The sequence below is a fragment of the Macrosteles quadrilineatus genome, unplaced genomic scaffold (assembly GCF_028750875.1).
Source record: "Macrosteles quadrilineatus isolate MER2022 unplaced genomic scaffold, UCM_ALF_1.0 Scaffold_13__1_contigs__length_4303367, whole genome shotgun sequence".
In the NCBI taxonomy this organism is placed as follows: domain Eukaryota; kingdom Metazoa; phylum Arthropoda; class Insecta; order Hemiptera; family Cicadellidae; genus Macrosteles; species Macrosteles quadrilineatus.
In genome coordinates this window covers 450,252-467,731 of record NW_026542606.1, presented here as the reverse complement: position 1 = coordinate 467,731, position 17,480 = coordinate 450,252, and the positions used below count along the sequence as shown (strand labels likewise).

Genomic DNA, 17,480 nt, shown 5'->3' with positions numbered 1-17,480 from the left:
TGTATCCTTTGAAACCCCAGTACCCAAGTTTATACCTTTAACACGAAAATATTTTTGTTCGAGTTATTTGAAAAATAAGAAAAGTACACAAAAATACAAGCGTTGAGTTCGTATAATTCACCAATATTTTTGTCTTTGTATAAACTTAATAATATCAATGCTTTCCAAACGAATAATATCTGTTACACTTTATAATTGTTTCTTAAATTGTAAACACATTGAAAACAGATCACAAACGATTATTTCCAGGAAGAAAGAGGAAGTTGAAAGTACGCAACAAATGAAGGGCTCGTGACAAGCGGATTATGAAGGGTCGACACAATGGGATCCTTGTAATATCATTTACAACTCCTGCAGGACAAGGTGGATGCAATAAAACAAAAAGAACGACTCGGAATTCGTAATCTGCTGGACAAAGGATCGACATCTGAGGCTGAGGAGATTAAAAAGTTGACGACACTTCCTACGGAGGAGGTACTTAGCTAAAGAGGATTTTAAAACCGCATCAGTCCTTGGGACCGCGAACTGTACGGGGCTTGGGCAGAAAGAAATAAGTAACCTTTGTCGTGATTGTTTTAAGTCTTATTGGATTAATGTGGAAGTATCAATAGGTTTTTAACGGGAAATAATCAGTTTATATTCCCTTGAGTTTGAGAAGATAAACAAATCGGAGGGAGATGGAAGTAGAAATCAAGGTATACACATTTTTATTTTATATTGTCGGTGTTTGAAGTTAAATTTGGTGATTTTTTTTGTAATTTACAATGTGAATTTTTATATAAAAATAACACTGTTAGAAGATTTACGAAGTATTAACTTAATTTAGGTAAAAACCCAACAAATCCTTCTCCGACGGTATAATTGGAATCCTTCTCTGACATGAAAAATTTCTTAAAGGTTCCAAAGCAATTTCATTTTATAGAATAAATAGTATTAATAACTAAATAAAATCCACTATGTAACGTATTAAAATAGAAAACTAAATCATCACAAAATCAAAACTTACTCAATTCAAACCATCAATTATTAACCCCTAGCATCTTTTGAACCCGAAATAAAAAACCACTTGACTCGATAATCCCTCCAAAAATGAGACAAAGGGTGAAGGAAGTGACAAGATTGCGTTCTGTGGCTGCTGCGCGCTCGATTAGCCCAGTAACGAGTATTGTAGGGCAATTTGTGGATGGGGGGAGGGAGGGGAGGTAAGTAAGCATCTGCTTGACAACATAGAGGAAAGCTATCTGATTACATGGTCCATGTACTTATACTGCGGCCGTTAAGTTGGGCGCACCGCGCACCGCACATAAAAACATCCACTGACTTTGCACCCCGGGTATTAACTCATTAAACCCCCCGCTTCACTTGATAGGGTATTAAACTGTTATTACTTTTTGTCAAATTTTATCAAATATGTTTAAAAAGTGTTATTTAATATATTAGGTGGCTATTTACGCTTTTATGAGCATAGCTATTGCTAACACACATGTTATTATTTTTATTTGTTTTAGGTCTATGTAATAAATTTATACACTTATTCATTTCATTATAAATAATTAAATTTTAATTTTTTTTTTTTATAAAAACAGGATTAGTAATAAATACATAACATAAAAAAGACGAAAATATATAACCTGTTATAAAATACTAAAAGTGAGGAAACGACAATGATGAATATACATACTTTAACCCAAATAATCAATGTATACATACAAATATTATTAATACATCAACTTTTATAAGCCTACCTTTATTTATATTGTATTTAATGTCGCTTGCAAAACTTGATCTATAAAAGTGATTGTATATTATACACAATAGTAATACTTAACTATATAGTAATGCTTAGTAATACTTACTATATAGGCATAAATAATGTGAATGAAATTAAGTAACAACTTTTCATAATAAGAGCAACCCATATGATACAAAATAATAGTAATAACAACATAACAAAATCATATGTTAGTTTTTTTTTCATTTCACAAGACAAATATAAGCTAGACAATAAACCAAAAGAAAGAAAGTACAAAAATAAACCAAAAGAAAAATACGTACCCGTAACACAAATGTTGCGAGAGAGAAAACTTAGAACCAATATCAGATGAGAGAACTCAATCAAGAGCTACTGTAGTGGTTGTCAAGCACCCAAGTTGATAAAACACAACAGCCCTCTAGATCACGGGGTGTATTAATTGTTGGGGCGTGTGTGCCACCGGAAATACGGTGGAAACACCGGAAGTGACGTCACGACATCCATCAGTGACGTGTCAATGTCTGGCGGTTCCGGTGCGCGATCGTTCGGAAAACTGAATCACTCTAATCCAGATCCTTTCTCCTCAGATAAAAATATGTTTTCCCTCCGATCGGTCCCAACCATGTGGAAAACGCTTGGATTTCATCCGTGGTTGGTTTTGATTTCACGTTTTCCGTGTTGAATGTTTTGACGGATTATTCTTATTGCGTGGTTTGTTTGTCAAGCTTTTGCTATTTCCTAATCAATGCATGTGTATTTTCAGTGCGTTGTGTTTTGGAAATTGTGCCGTTTTTATTAGTTCGTATTAGCTTTAGCATTTTCATCGTTCCTGTGCTTTTTGTGCGGTTTGTGTAGTGGGTAAAAATAGCTAATAGTTGGTTTTTTACAGGCAGACGAAAGGGGAGAACTAAATAGTCGATTGCACGAAGATCAGTGAGTACCAATTTGCTATAGACCTACTTTTATTAGAATTACACGTTAAAAGTGTGTAATAATACTTTTGATAATTTATAATTATTTGAACTTAATTCCACGGTTCACGAACAATTAATCGATGTAATTATAAACAAATAAATATTTAAACCTTCAGTACCTTGATATTTTGCTGTATAAGTTTATCTTTATAATAACAAATCCAAAATAAGCTTACAAAACTGTTGCATTCGTATCTTGTCAACAACAACTTTGTAGCTTCCTCAAACATGAAACAAAGTTTTCACTAGAAGAGTTAAAGTGGAACAATGATTCAGTGAATGCAGTCGTTATTGAGTCTGGTGCCGTAATCGCTGGTGTAAATGCTAAACAGGGGTTACGACAGTGTAAGCCGCGACGTCGACAGAGCGAAACGCGTAAAAGTCGGAGCCAAAAGGCGTAAAAGCGGCCGTAAATTATGTAAATGTGCGACTTTTGTGTCAATCAGCACGTTTATGTCTGAATGCAGCTAGTTATCGAGGGCAGCATTGTACGTGGATCGAGATCTTATGAAATAGTTGCGTCTAATTGAAGCGTTTAAATATAATCTTTGACAATAATTCATTTGTAGATCTATATTTTTACACACGTTGTTCTAACATTTCCATATATATATGGGGATGTATACGTTTGTGTATTGGATGAGAACTCAGCCAATTCAAGTGATTTTAATGTTAGATTTAAAATCAATTTTTGGATAAGTGTCAAAGGTATGGTTTAGTTTTTATTATTTAGTTAAGACCCCTTTTCAGTTAGAATATCCAAAAGGCTTGATTCGAAGAAGTAAATTGTTTCAGTTGGTAATAAATAATTTATTTTGAGCAAGAACTTAATTCGAAAGCATTGAGCTTAACGTAATAAGATCCCATTAGTAAAAGTTAACTGTTAACTAGCTCCTGATGACTTACAACTGGAACCTTTTGTCAACTATCCGTGACTAATCGTGATTCTTCTTGTAATGTGCATTTCACTTCCGTCAGCAAAAACCTTGAGATATAGATTTCTGTCGAAGCGCTAGGCGTTAGCTGGACACATAAGTCCTTGACAGGCTCTGATTTATCAAAGGAGGGGAAATCCTTAAGGGGGGTGTCGTAGAGCAGGGGAAGAGGTTCGCGTGAACATAATTGCAAAAACAACAGCTTTATGAGCGCTAGGCAAATACGGAAACGCAACTTGAATTTATGATTGAAACTTTCTAAGCCTAATCGCCAGCAAAGTCAATTTTGGAAATGAGTTTGCTTGCTTTACTGCGCCTATGTTCAATCTGAACGTCAATAAGTTACCAGATTTTGTCCCATCAGACTTCTAAACACAAACAATACGTACAGAATGTTAAAACACAACTTTATTTGTAATGTGTGAATTGATTTTTTATTCCATTATAATATAGAACCGTGGTCGTATTTTACATGACTGATACATCAGCCTAGACCTGTTGTAGATTAATCATCTTTTATAGGATTTCAATTAATTGACCAATACCACACACATTTAAAATTAAGTATGGCTGGTTACTGGAACCATATACTTAATATATACTTGACTTTTTATAAGTACATAGATTCTTGTTTTGAAATAAATTATCCCGTGATTTTTGTGTGAAAACGAAGTAGTGATTCGATCCAAAATAAAAAAAATCTTTAAACGATTGTACATGAAATGTGGTGGTTGATATTTAGCTGTCTGTAAAATGTAAAATTTGTTTAAATTTTTCATATAACACTAATAAATGGGAACACTTTCAAATATTGATTCAAAAAATTCAATTTAATTTTAATTTATTAAAAAAAACATATTATTTGCTCCCATACTGGACCAAAACAAATTCAATTTCGGACTGCAACTTTTACAAACCCCAGTTCACTTCCTTGTGTATTCAGCACTTTAAACCCCCTTTTCCATCCCTCACACCACTCCCTCTAACGGTTCCAAAGAAGCAATCGGCAGCAAGGATTTATCGTTTCCAGATATGTTTGCTTGATTTAGGAGTCGCAAAGAAACTTGCGATCTCTGTTTAATCGGACCACTCCAGGTATGAAGGATTTACGGACGAGATTTGGGGGCAGATCGAAATCTACCCTCTGGTGTAGCGCCACGCCGTTCATACACTTGGGAGGTGTCCGGCTTTGTATATGTGATTTATATATCAGTTGATTTCTTGTTTGCTCCATCTACACTTTTCCAATATGCAAGAGTCTTTTGTAAGTGATTTTAACAGATTCTAATAAAAATGGCTTACTAAGTGATTATCATTAATGGATTTCAAAGACTTAAAAAAGTCTTATGTCTATGTGATATGAAACGTACATAATTTTTTTTTTAATGTATAGTCTGATAGGTAATAAAAGCTATTCGTTAAACTATATTTAAATTACTGTTCAGTTACTGTAAGAAAATGAATTTCAAAAGCAGTGATCATTGGTTTACTCCAGTGGATATTTGTATCACTCTCTCTATAGATTAGCTTCATAAACAACTTTATTAAATTATGTACCTGGCATTATTTTTTATGTTCACATGAGGGTGATAATACTTCTGAATAGAGTGAGGATTGGCATAATGCCTTATTTTATTCATTATTTATATACTACGGTTGATTTCGAGAGACCATTACACTACTACAATAGCACTGTTGCCTAAGGGGCTCTAAAATATAAAACAAAAAAACTGTATTAAATGACCGGCAAAGGCATCTCCAGCTCCAACGCCGTAGCAAAAAGTGCAAATAATGTTACTCTGCCTAAAGCAACAAATGGGGCTATGAAAACATAGTGTGAAAGAAAACATTTTCAAGTTTTCGTTATGTCCTAGTAAACTTTGATGAGCTCAATTTGTTGCTTTAGCTACCAAGAAGACCTCTCTAATTTAATTTAACAACGTAAACCTAGAGAATTGCCTAATGAACAAAATGAATACCAGAATAAATACATGATGCCACAGCGAACCTGCAGACTAAGCGAATTTCCATGTGCCTGAATTGATATACAATTAAATCCATTTAAATAACATTAGGTTATTTAAAAACGAAAGTTGGAAATTGTGGGTTTACTTTGTTAGAGGTAACGAAAATGTGTATTTTAATAAAATTTATAATGAATATGTTTCCTACTAATTACCAACAAATTATCATTGATTCACCGTCAGGTTTTACAAACACAAAAACAAAAGACCTCTCGAATTTACATTTTATAAATACAGCTCTTCCTTTGATTACAAATCTCACTTTTAAAACCTTATTAACTAAATACGAAACCCCTATACTCTACGTATTTTGAACTATACAGGGTGTTTTCTAAGTAACCCAAATTACAAGAACAGTCACACAATTTTTAACGAAAAAACCAGCATATATTTTCGTATTCCTGTTGTCATTACTTCATTGTCATCGTTGCTTCGTCATCTATGAGATTCAGTGTTATTGGGAATTTATTGTGAATAAGACAGAACATTGTGTTTTCACAAGCTTATAAGTAGTATGTATTGAGTATGTATTGTAAATTTGTTTTAATCAGCTATTTAACACATAGAAAAGTTTGATATTACGTTTCCAGGTATCATTCTAGTGCCTAACAAATCAACTATTAATAGAAATTCAATGATTCGAGGAAAGCGGATCCTGTTGAAGGCAAGAAAACCGTAGCCCTACATAAAATACTCTATTTGACCTGCGAAATCACCATGTTGAGGCTTATTTGCAATAAATTCTCAAATTCTCAGAAACACTAAAACTCACAGATATCTTATAGTACAATTTACATTAGCTGATCGATAATTAAGTAAAGCAACACGAATGATGTCATTAAAAAGGGACTCGAGGTACCAGTATTCGTAATTATTTAATTTTTCATAAAAAGAAACACTGTATAAATATTTTCAAAAAATCAAAATGTTATTGGAAATGCTCCTCTCGTCCGTTATGGCGTTGCACGCTGAACGGGTGGACGTTATGCGAGCAGCTAGCAGCGCTGTAGATCGGCCTGGTATTGATCCAGGGCTCACCAAACTTTTAACTAACTTTTTCTCCAAGTTGGAAACTTGCTAAGAAAGCTGAGGCCTGAAAGTCTGCCTTGGAGTACAAATTTTCTCCTTCAAAACATCAGGCGTGAACCGACATCGAAACACCCGTATTTTGCACTTCACTAAATATTTATCTCTTTTGAGTTATTTTTATACAAGGTTTTACGTATATCTTTCCGCATACACATGTATATTTTGAAATTAAATGTTTTCGTAGGTATTTTTAAACTTGTGCTTTAGTTGTGCGTTGACACTATTCAGGTATTGTGTGTGTTTGAAAAGTTTATTGGGGAATTATTTAAAACGCTGTAACTCAATTTGCTTGGTAATGTATAAATTGTAATTTAAATTCCTCAGTACACCTTAACGATTTGGAGACTACATCTCTAAAAGATACGGGATATTCGATCAATACGGGCTGATATGGTCGAAGAGATATTTTTGTATGACATGTTTCAAATCATTATAACGTATTATCTCAACCACGGGCCCAGAAAATAAAAATAACCCTTTATCTTTGTGGTTACCTATATTACCTCATCATTGTGAAAAATTGTATTTCAGAATATTTCAAATCTCATTTGTTAAGACGATGAAATAAAAATCCTTCTTTATTGAGGCGAAATTAGGACCTCACGGTCCTTTCTTACAATTAACCTCTAAATAACTAACAATAATAATAAAACATTAACAAAATAAAACAACAAAGTTTACAATAAACAAATAGGTCTAAAGAAATTACATGAATTTATTTCCCTAACATAAAATCACACACACATACACTCACAGCTGCACCCCAGACCTAAAGCACGCCATCCCGCCACGCCACGGCCATACGGTTAAGGTAATATTCTTTCAGCGCCACATACACGACAATAGTGGCAATAGTGGTAATTGATAAACAGTATGTGGTTATTTTTACTACGTGTAGGTTGTTGAGGTTGGCTATCTTATAAATGAAAATACAGAATCCACTTAAAAACACACGTAAATGTATTATTTTTTTAGAGTTTTAATACAATAATAATGTCGGCTGGCAGATTTTGACATGCAATGCAAATGGAGCGTCATTTTGTAATATGCCTACGTACTAACCATTAAACCATGGAATATTTCAATACGTATTTTTGTATTGTTTTCTTGTCTGAAACATACAACAAACCAAAAACAAAAAGCTTAAAAATGTATTTCCATTGTTCAAATCATAATCATTATTTTAAATAAAGAAGCTATTGTAATTCACAAATTACCGTACTAGCTGTAATTTTCCAATAAGTTAATCCACACATTATACGTATAGTAAGTTAATAAAAAGTTCAAACTCACAGAACTCATTATTCGTTCAACTACTATGTGTAAGTGTACTATGTACTTTTTAATTGATTTGGATTAGTTGGCAGAACATTCTACCCTAATTATTTGGTAAATGTTATTTAAAACATCTTTTTCTATGCAATAACTGCAGCAAATTAAGAGGTCCATCATATATCATTATTAGAAGCACTCTGCTTTACGTTATTATATTTCTATTACAATTCATAGGTTAAACTACACCAGTTTCAGATTCAATCGGTTTTATGCTAGGAGTGGTTAAACCATTAAATACGTCAATGCCATTTAAGAGATAATTGATTATTCTGTGTCCAAAACCGCTTGAAATGACGCTTAGCCGTCTAACAAGGACAGCTCACCTCTCCTGGACCTAAAACTTTTAATTTCAAAACTCTCCTACTCCTCCCCCCTGTCCAAACCCTCGACTCTCCAGGTATCTCAACAATGTCTGGATCAATAACACTTTTCTGTTTTACTTCTCAAGTTTTTATTTCAGTTTCAAAAGAATTCTTTTGATTCAAACATTTGCTTAGTATAGAGATTCTAGCGGTCTCTTTGCTGTACCTTGAAAGAATTGGGAAACGAGTTAAGGTCACAAAGGCATTCGTGTAATCATTACGCGTAGTTCTCTGCTAGGACTTTGCTATAAGTAATGTTGTAAGTGGAGGCAAGTTAGATTTTCAAGTTTTTATACGGGGTTTTATACGAGTTTTCATACGGGTTTTATACGAAAATGCCATGTAGCAGGCATTGATATGCAGTTGTACATTTTAATTGACATACTGTTCAATTAATCGTGATTCTTTCACTTTCCACCAAAACAAATAATGAGATAAGTACACTCAAAAATATTTGATCTATTCGGCGTGTATAGGTGTCACGTGGCTTTTAACAAAGTTATTCAAAATATATTGCAGGAGCAGCGAAATTGAGTTTGATCAACTACTCCCGTTTTTGAGCGAAATGACTATTCTAAATTAATCCTATATTGGCCCTCGACAGGAGGCCAGTCAAAGAACTGCTTATTTACAACATACTGTATCATACATCAATTGCATAATGAAACACAAAGTTAATACTAGTTGAAAAAATATAGAAAAGGCTAAAAATAAAATTGGTATCCAGAAACGTTTTTTGCTGCCATTCTTGGTTACATATTCACTTGGGTCTTCAGAAATAACAGTTTTTACCATTCTTAAAACTTATCTGTAACCCTTCATGAAGGTTTTATTATAGAATTTGCTTAAATTACTTATATCTAGTGTAACGTTTAGAATAGGTAAACATCAACTCGCCTTCGCCTCTTCGCCCACCACTCCCAATCTGCTTGTCCACAGCTGAAGAATGTGTTTTGATGAGTCTGTTACGTCAGGGGGTGGTAGGGGATGTCTTCATCTGTGTGGTTTTATCTCCGGGGGGGGGGGATTTATGGCCCCGGGGGCACTCCAGATTACAACACTCTGCTCAACTATGGCCAAAAAACAGCCCCGAGATGTTTTTGGGCCATTAAAGTGCCCCACACCTGACTCTGTTTATCTTGTTTATATTACTACAATTTGTAAGCTAAAACGTCGTTCGTTTTGTATAGAGTAAGGAGGCACTACGATAGTTCCTCTTTGAAAGATCCACAGTGATTCGATGAGAAGATGTTTTAATCAGCAAAAACTTCATTGGTTAAGAATGTTGGCAGTAAATATGTATCCTGATTTGCAGTATGAAAATCAAATGGAATATTAAGTCATCTATTTACTACCGTGACTGAAAGGTGTATGCTATCTTAACAAGTAATAAAATTAAGAATTTGCCCTCGTATCTTACATTGTTTAATTTTATAGCATTTGCACAGGAATAACATAACAATTGTGTAAACCTAAAAACAATAACAAATAATACATCCCAATCTTTGGATAAAATGTAAGGTATATTTACTGTAATAACAAAAATGTTCGAAATACAGTTTAGGAGTTCAAGAAAAACAGCCGAGAAAGCGGGGCAAAGGGGCACCAAGACGAGTAAAGCTCTCGATAAATCATACTTATGTTGATATGTCTCCAGGCAACTTGCGCCGGGCCGTACGTCATTGGTGTAGTGGAGGGTAGGGGGTTAGATATAATTAAAGAGAGCGCAACACGCCACGGCAAGCCAGTGTTCTGAGATGTTCAGTCATTAGGCCTAGAACGTAGCTAATTATAGGGTTGTACAAAGTGGGACCCCCCCTCCATCCCCGCCGATGATGGAATGTCTACGGCAGCCTGCGGCGCTACCCGCTGATCTCAGATTAGGGATGTTAATATCTGGTCCACAATGCACTGTTTACATTGTTCACTGGATTATCTACAGTCCCGTGGGTGTATAGATTACACAATCTTTCCGGGGCTTTTGATATCGTATAAGAGGTCTTACAGTTGATTTTATCTTTAAATAAGTATGTTGTATGTACTTACTTTTATGAGGTTAAGTTTCTTCAATATTTAGTTGATGTTTAGTGATTTTAGGGTTTTTTCCAGTTCATTCATTATTTTTATTGCACTTTTTTAGGATAGTTAATTTTTTAATATCATCAGAATAAATAAAAGTACAACACACCGAACACTGTTGCTTAGAGGTAACGTCTTGTGATGACAAGCAAGATATTTCTGGGCTGGGACCTCACTTTGGTCACCACTGACTGGGTCAGCTACCGTACTAACTCTGTACTTCACTCTCATTTGATCAGCTCACAGGCCAATTGTGTATGGTGACGGGTAGATGAGGTTTAAAATTAATAAACCAAAACATAATAACGTTGATTTTGACAACCGTGCAGTATTATTATAATACTAAGGCGTGTTAACCCCACTGACAAGTTATCTCAGTTAAAATATTCAACCCTCATCACTATAAGTTACGTTAAAAGTCTTCCAAGGTCATATATTCCACCACCCCAGAATGACTTAATTATATTCATTTTTCATCCTTTAAAACTCTTCCGTAACCCCTTTACACTGTACCATACCAATCTGGCTAATGGATTTAAAACAATACCGTAGGTCAAAGGGAACTGGGAAGGGTTGTTTTCGCAAGAAGCAATTGATTAATCGCCTCCAAGGTCTAGGACATGACTCCGGGTCGGGGATGGAGATAATGAATAAATTGTATGATGCATGGTCGAGCCGAAATTTACGATCGGAGCTGATAGGGAGGCTGTCCTAATGAACAAGGGGCGAATCTCACCCTCAACTTTAAACTGGAGAAGCTATCGGCTTCCTCCAGAGGTGTAATCCCGGTTTAAGCACTGCAGACAGACAGACGGAGAAATCAAAGAAATTTAACAAAGTTTCCTCTCGACACCTCAATTAGCTTTGGATTTGTTCTTTAAGACCAAAGTCTTAAGCTATTTCGGAAAGCCTCAGAATACATTCGAAAACTTAATAATACTTATGAAAGTGTTTTCTCGAAAAAAACCAAATATTTCTAAATACAAGTATGTATGTGAGTTTTGATCAATTTAAAATATGTCCTTGAAAAGTGTGTCTAATTATACTAGTTACTGCATTACTGTGTTGATTTATTTATTGTTCAAGGACATTAGGGACTGCAGCATTAATTGACATATTTTCCATGAATGACATTTAAAACCTTCATGAAACTGACTTTGGTTTTGAGTAGCTTACTTAAAAGTAACAAGATCATAGAAGATACAACGTTTAACATTACATGATTTAGATAGTATACCCTGAAGGAAAAAAAAATAGAAAGTCCGTCATTAATGCAATTTAGAATACTTACTTAGTTTCTGACCCACGCATTGGGAGTACAATTAGTTAAATATTTTTTTATGGTATCACAACTCTAAAATAAAGTAAAAATGGTCCAACCATGGCCACATGGGTTTGATTCAAAAACGCAAAGAAATTGTAAAATTGCCAACGTGGTAAATATGTCGAAATAATTGTTTCTTAACACAGTGTTACAGACACTTAATAAAACGATGAATACATATAAGTTACAAAAACATAAAATTTTAAATTGTTTTATTGAGTTGTGGATGATGTGGATATCGGTCTGCAAGAGTGTTGCAGTAAGCTGTAAAGCGATTGACGGCGCTGAGCGGCTTGAGCATAATTTGCTGCGGATCACAACACAACACTTACACGACGGATGTCTTGTACACCTGATAGGAGGAAAGAGGAGAGGGAGGTGTTTAACACAGCATCATCTTGTTCTTGCCCCTTCTCCTTGAGGTAATACAGTACTAAACTGGTACCTGGAGAGATTGTAAACTTAAGTTGATCTGTGACAAATTAAGTTTATCGCCATAGTGTCCGTTTTTAATTGTTTACAAATAATATAGTCCCTTTAAAAATTCTAAATGTTTTGTTAGTAGTTTAAACATGTATTTATTACACCTTAAGCTGTAATTAAATCACCAACCTTTAAACTATTTTCTTGGGATAGTTGTTTCTGTTATTTTGGTTGATGGACGTTGGTACACATTGTTTTTACTTTATGCAACAAATAATCTTGAAACAAACCTCCCGTGCAATTAACGTTCTTCTCAGCCGTTCCCGTCTTCTCTGATGCACAACACCGTCGTAGCAACCCATAAACCGTCACCCACATGCAACTCTCATGTATCACAATTAACATGGACACAAGTTGTACCCCCACTCTACCCCCTTTGTCTCATGACGTCACGCTAGGGGCGAGTGCGTGTCGCAGCGAGCGGTGAGGGTAGTTCTAGTATTAAACGTATGATGAAAATGCGGAACGAGGTGTTCTTGAGTGCGGCTTGTCACTCAATTACCTAGACTTGCGTGTTAGACGCACATCCTACGAGAATTATCCCGGTTATGGTTATTGTACGCTATGAGGCATGTTGAGTCCCCTGTCGTCTTGCCGTTGTTCGTGGTGGTTTATGTGCAAGGGTTGCGCTTGTGCTAGTCGGTACCGATTTTGATGATTTATATTCGTGTTTAGTGGGATTGAAGAAGAGTTTAATTTCCCAAATATTGGTATTTCTTTGCATGTTTAAAGGAGTGTATAGAACAATAGAAACCTTATTTATCAAATCAGTTTATATATATATATATTCACTTAGTATAAGTGTGCATGAACATAAGTCAATTTCAAAATACAGTAACACAGTAACAGGAACCATATCTCTGTCAAATACACTCCAATAAGTTGGATTTGCTTGGGGAGAAAACACCGCCTCTATTCCAGGTCAGACTAAGAGGGATTTTTAGAACAAACTGGAAACCTATTAACTTCTGATACATCTAACAGTCTCCGTGCATTAGATTGTAGTAATAGTATTAATACAAAGGATATTGTTAAATTTAAGGAGATAAAAACTCTCAGGAGGGATTTGACGGACAGGATAGGGAGAGGGCAACTGAAGGGGCGGCGGATTGTCCATCTTGGGCGCTCGCCAAATTAATGGATGGCTTGAAAAACACACCGTCTAAAAATTTATGCATTAATTAGCATCCTCGAAAATTGGAATGTCGTGTAGGGGCGCGCGGCCGCCACCTCTCATTTTTTAATTGCAAATGACATTTTTGCAGATGATAAGTCGGCGAGAGCGGGTCGTATTCATTAATTTGTAGCTCCCCGGCCGCAAGATCCGCGATTGAATAATTCATCTTTCGAACTGATTGTTTAAAACAATTCGCTGGGCTTTGTCTTCCTTTTATTCCGCTGTAGTGACGAGTTTTTGTAAACAGAGGGGATTTCACAATTGATGGCAACCCTTTGCAATCAGCTATTTTTTTAAACGTCATACCAAACAGCTATGCAAGAATGAAACGCATTTTAGCGAGTTTCCCTATAGGGAAGTAGCTATTACCGTAGGTCTCATGGTAAGAATAGGCCCGGGACCGATTTATTTTTTCATTTTAATGTCCCTAGAGGCCAAAAAAACTATTCGTTCAAATTTATATATTCATATTATAGGTCCGTAAACGTGATAACTTGAGTAATTTTTGTCCAATTTCGATTAAATTTGGCATGAAGGTGTAAGGCGGGATAAACTTGAATGAGTTTGCGAACCAGCATGATCGGGCTATGGGATCGGGGTTTTATGGGGTGTTTTTTTGGGTTGAAATTGAGTTTCTCATTTTTTACCCTCAAAAAAAATCTCAATGTCTTTCTAGACCAATTTAAAGAGCTTAAAAAAATTAGTATATAAAGTTTTTTTTGTGGTTATTAGTTACGGAGAAAATTCCAAAAATCGTAATTGTAAAATTCTTGTGTTATTATTATAAAGAATATTGTATATTGTTGTAGTTTGCTGGTTTGTGGATATGTTGATCAATCTTGACATTTTTTTTAAATTTTATAATGGGCTATTAATGTTTGCTGTAGCGGGGGTATTTAGAACGTTAACTTTTTCTAATAAATGCATTGAGTCATTATGACAGCCGCCATTCATAAATTAAGTTCAACATGTTAATTAAATTAGATTTGTAAGAATGGCCTAGAGCAAAGTTAGAAAGTTTACTAATATTATTTAGCATAGTGATATTGAATTATTAAACGCGTTTTATTTAGTTGATTAAAACGATTAGGTACAAACCTTTAGTCTCACAAGGATTATTCTGTTTCAGGCCTCTGTCCACTGTCACTGAACTCCCTGGATCAAGTCCGCTCACGCAGGCGGCCAAGAGACGTGCAGAAGCGCAGAAGAATAGAAACTCTGATGTCCTGCGACGACAAAACATGGTGAAGAAGGAAGAAGTCATTGTAGACGAGACGACGGTCAAGAGAAGGCGGAAAAGTGCAAAGAACAACGACCAAAATGACGACGACCATGACACCAAGCCAGTATTGCTCCCTCAGAAGAAACGAGCGTTTGTGTCCTCCTCACCCAGTCAGAGCCCAGCGAAGAAATCCTCAAAGTCAAACAATAATTCTGGAGAAGGAAATGTTGACAATGAGACACTGATAAGAGAAACTGAGGCTGACCTGAAGAGCCTCTCAGGTAGTTGGCCAGGTCCTCGGTTGGCGTTTTACAACAGAGGTATCGCTGATGCTGAGGAGCCAGGATTTGAAAATCTCTTTGATGAGAAGAAAAACAACATCGCAAATGGCACCTCGTCTACATCATCATCCAACAACGGAGACAACTCTTCCTGCTCGTTGAAAGACGTCATAACCTTGAGGGAACAAGACGCGAAGGCAACAAAAAACGACGTTCACTCAACCAACGGACCACCTGGGAAAAGTGAGCATGTCAAGTCTTCTCAGAGCAACAAAACGCCAACGAACTCTCAAAGAGAAGGCAAGGAACTACCTAAAACTGTGCAAGAAAGAAACTATTTAGAGAGTCTGATAAAAATCGAAAATGAGTGTGACTCGATACAGTCACAAGCCAAAACAAAGCCAAAGAATGACGATTCTAAGTCAAACGACAGGTACTCAAACGGCCAGAGGTACGAGCCTGACTTTAATGAATTAGTGGACGACTCTTCAAACGACCTTGAAATTGACATGGAAGTTGACGAGCGGTCTGGAAAAGGTGAGAAGAAAAAGAGAGACGACAAAGGAGACAAAACCAAAAATTTGGGAAACCATTATACATCTCAGAAGTCTGAAAAGGGAAAGAACTCTACTCCAGTGGTGTTTACAGCACCTAACTTTCGTGATGGTAAGGAACCGAAGATTGCAACGTCTTTGGACCCAATAGGACCGTTCCCAGCGGGAGCGACATTCGTAGGTTATCCACCAGCGGCTGCAGCACCTCCCCCTCGTCCTGAGGAGAAACCCTCGACTGTTCATCTACTTCCACTCAAACCAACCCCGGCCAAGGTGGAAGCTGAAGAGACTGCTGCTGTGACGTCTAGCAAGGTGTCCGCGTCTTCCCCTGACTCCAAGCAGTACACAATCCTGCAGCCCGCGGGTGCCGGCTCCAGGGCCGCTTCCGCCATACAAGACGCTGCTGGGGTGCCTGCCGTCAGTAGCACATCCTCTGCAGACAAGGACGGCAGCCGCAGTGGCAGCAATCTCTCACCTATTGGCAAAGGTAACTTGCTATTTATCTTGATATCAGTTTAGTCTATGACCCATATGTAGATAATAGACGCAGAGCAAATTTAGCCAACTAATGTGCCTGCGTTAAAGGTTACATTTACAGTCAAAACATTAGTTCAGTGTTTATGGTAACGGTTTAAGCTTTTGTTGCCTTTGCCCACTTAATTATAAGAATATACAACAAATACAAATTGAATTAAACACAATAGTGATTTAAATTTTTGTTACATGCGATCGCATCCAATTATCATTCCACAAAACAAATATTAGTGTATCTTTATCAATTATTATTATAGCTAAATAAATTTCTTAAAATTCTTAAAGGGTTATATTAAAACATGTTTATACTTCTTATTACCATAGGGGAGAGTACCTATTATACCGTATATGCTAATTGGTTGCTACATAATTTCTACAGCGTCCTTTTGGAATTTAAGATTTATCGAAGTAGGCTTTTTATTGTTTCAAAATTAAAATAATCAGCATCAGCAATCTGACACATACATTCTCCCGGAAGCAAGTAAACAACCCTTATCATGAGTAAGCAGAGGGAGTAGCCATGACTTTTTATGTGGAAAATCACAAAAGTTGCAATACCTTAATTTGAACCATAATTTTTACAGCAATAATTTTACACCATTTTGTTTAGTCTTAAAAGGGCCATAACAGTTTTCAATAAGCAACAATCGCACCTCAGTTAACTTCGTTGGTTACATACTAAATTGTTATCAAACCCGGTCGATCCAGTTTTTTAACTCGATTTTCCGTTATTATATGAGTTTTTATAGGAAAACCCCATAAAAAATCAAAATAAAAAAATAATAGATATTCCGGATATATCATGGCTTAGTATCCACATACTAAATTCAATCAAAATTGGATCTTAGGTGTGGTCTGCAGCTTTATACACATCCAGACACACAGACAGACACACACACAAACAGAGAGAAATTACTTCGAAAACCATTTTTTTTTTTTTTTTTTGTTCAGGGGGACCTAAAACTCGAACTTGATAATTTTTACGAAAACAATACTCTATTTTCTAGGGGAATAACATAAAAATATAAATTACTAAGCTCCGTGTGACCAGTAGTTGTATTATAAAACAACATAGCGTCGCGCCTTCAATAGTTTGTCTGCAAAAGAGACTCTGTATTTGAATTGCCAGGTGCGCCGTGGTAATTGTCAAACACATTGACATTGATCAAAACATTTTAAAATTCAACATTAACATTTCAACATATGAACAACTCAACATACTTAGTTTACTCAACACAATCTAATTAAAGCATCCAATGGCTTCATTCATTAGGTAAAGAGATTTAGGATTTCTTTTATTATTCCCCTTAGTTTCAATACGATTATTATACAATTTTCTATTAGGAATATCGCT

At 35.8% G+C, this 17,480-nt stretch overlaps 1 protein-coding gene across 5 annotated transcripts in view; it reads left to right on the top strand.

Moving 5' to 3' along the window:
• Positions 1–17,480, top strand: part of LOC129004934 (myelin transcription factor 1-like) — a 197,071-nt gene that overhangs the window by 122,856 nt on the left and 56,735 nt on the right. For all 5 annotated transcript variants that reach the window (XM_054433652.1, XM_054433651.1, XM_054433650.1 and 2 more), the window contains exons 4-5: positions 2,643–2,686; positions 14,665–16,079. In XM_054433652.1, the coding sequence (XP_054289627.1) occupies positions 2,643–2,686; positions 14,665–16,079 (1,459 nt within the window). The remainder of the gene's footprint in view (positions 1–2,642; positions 2,687–14,664; positions 16,080–17,480) is intronic.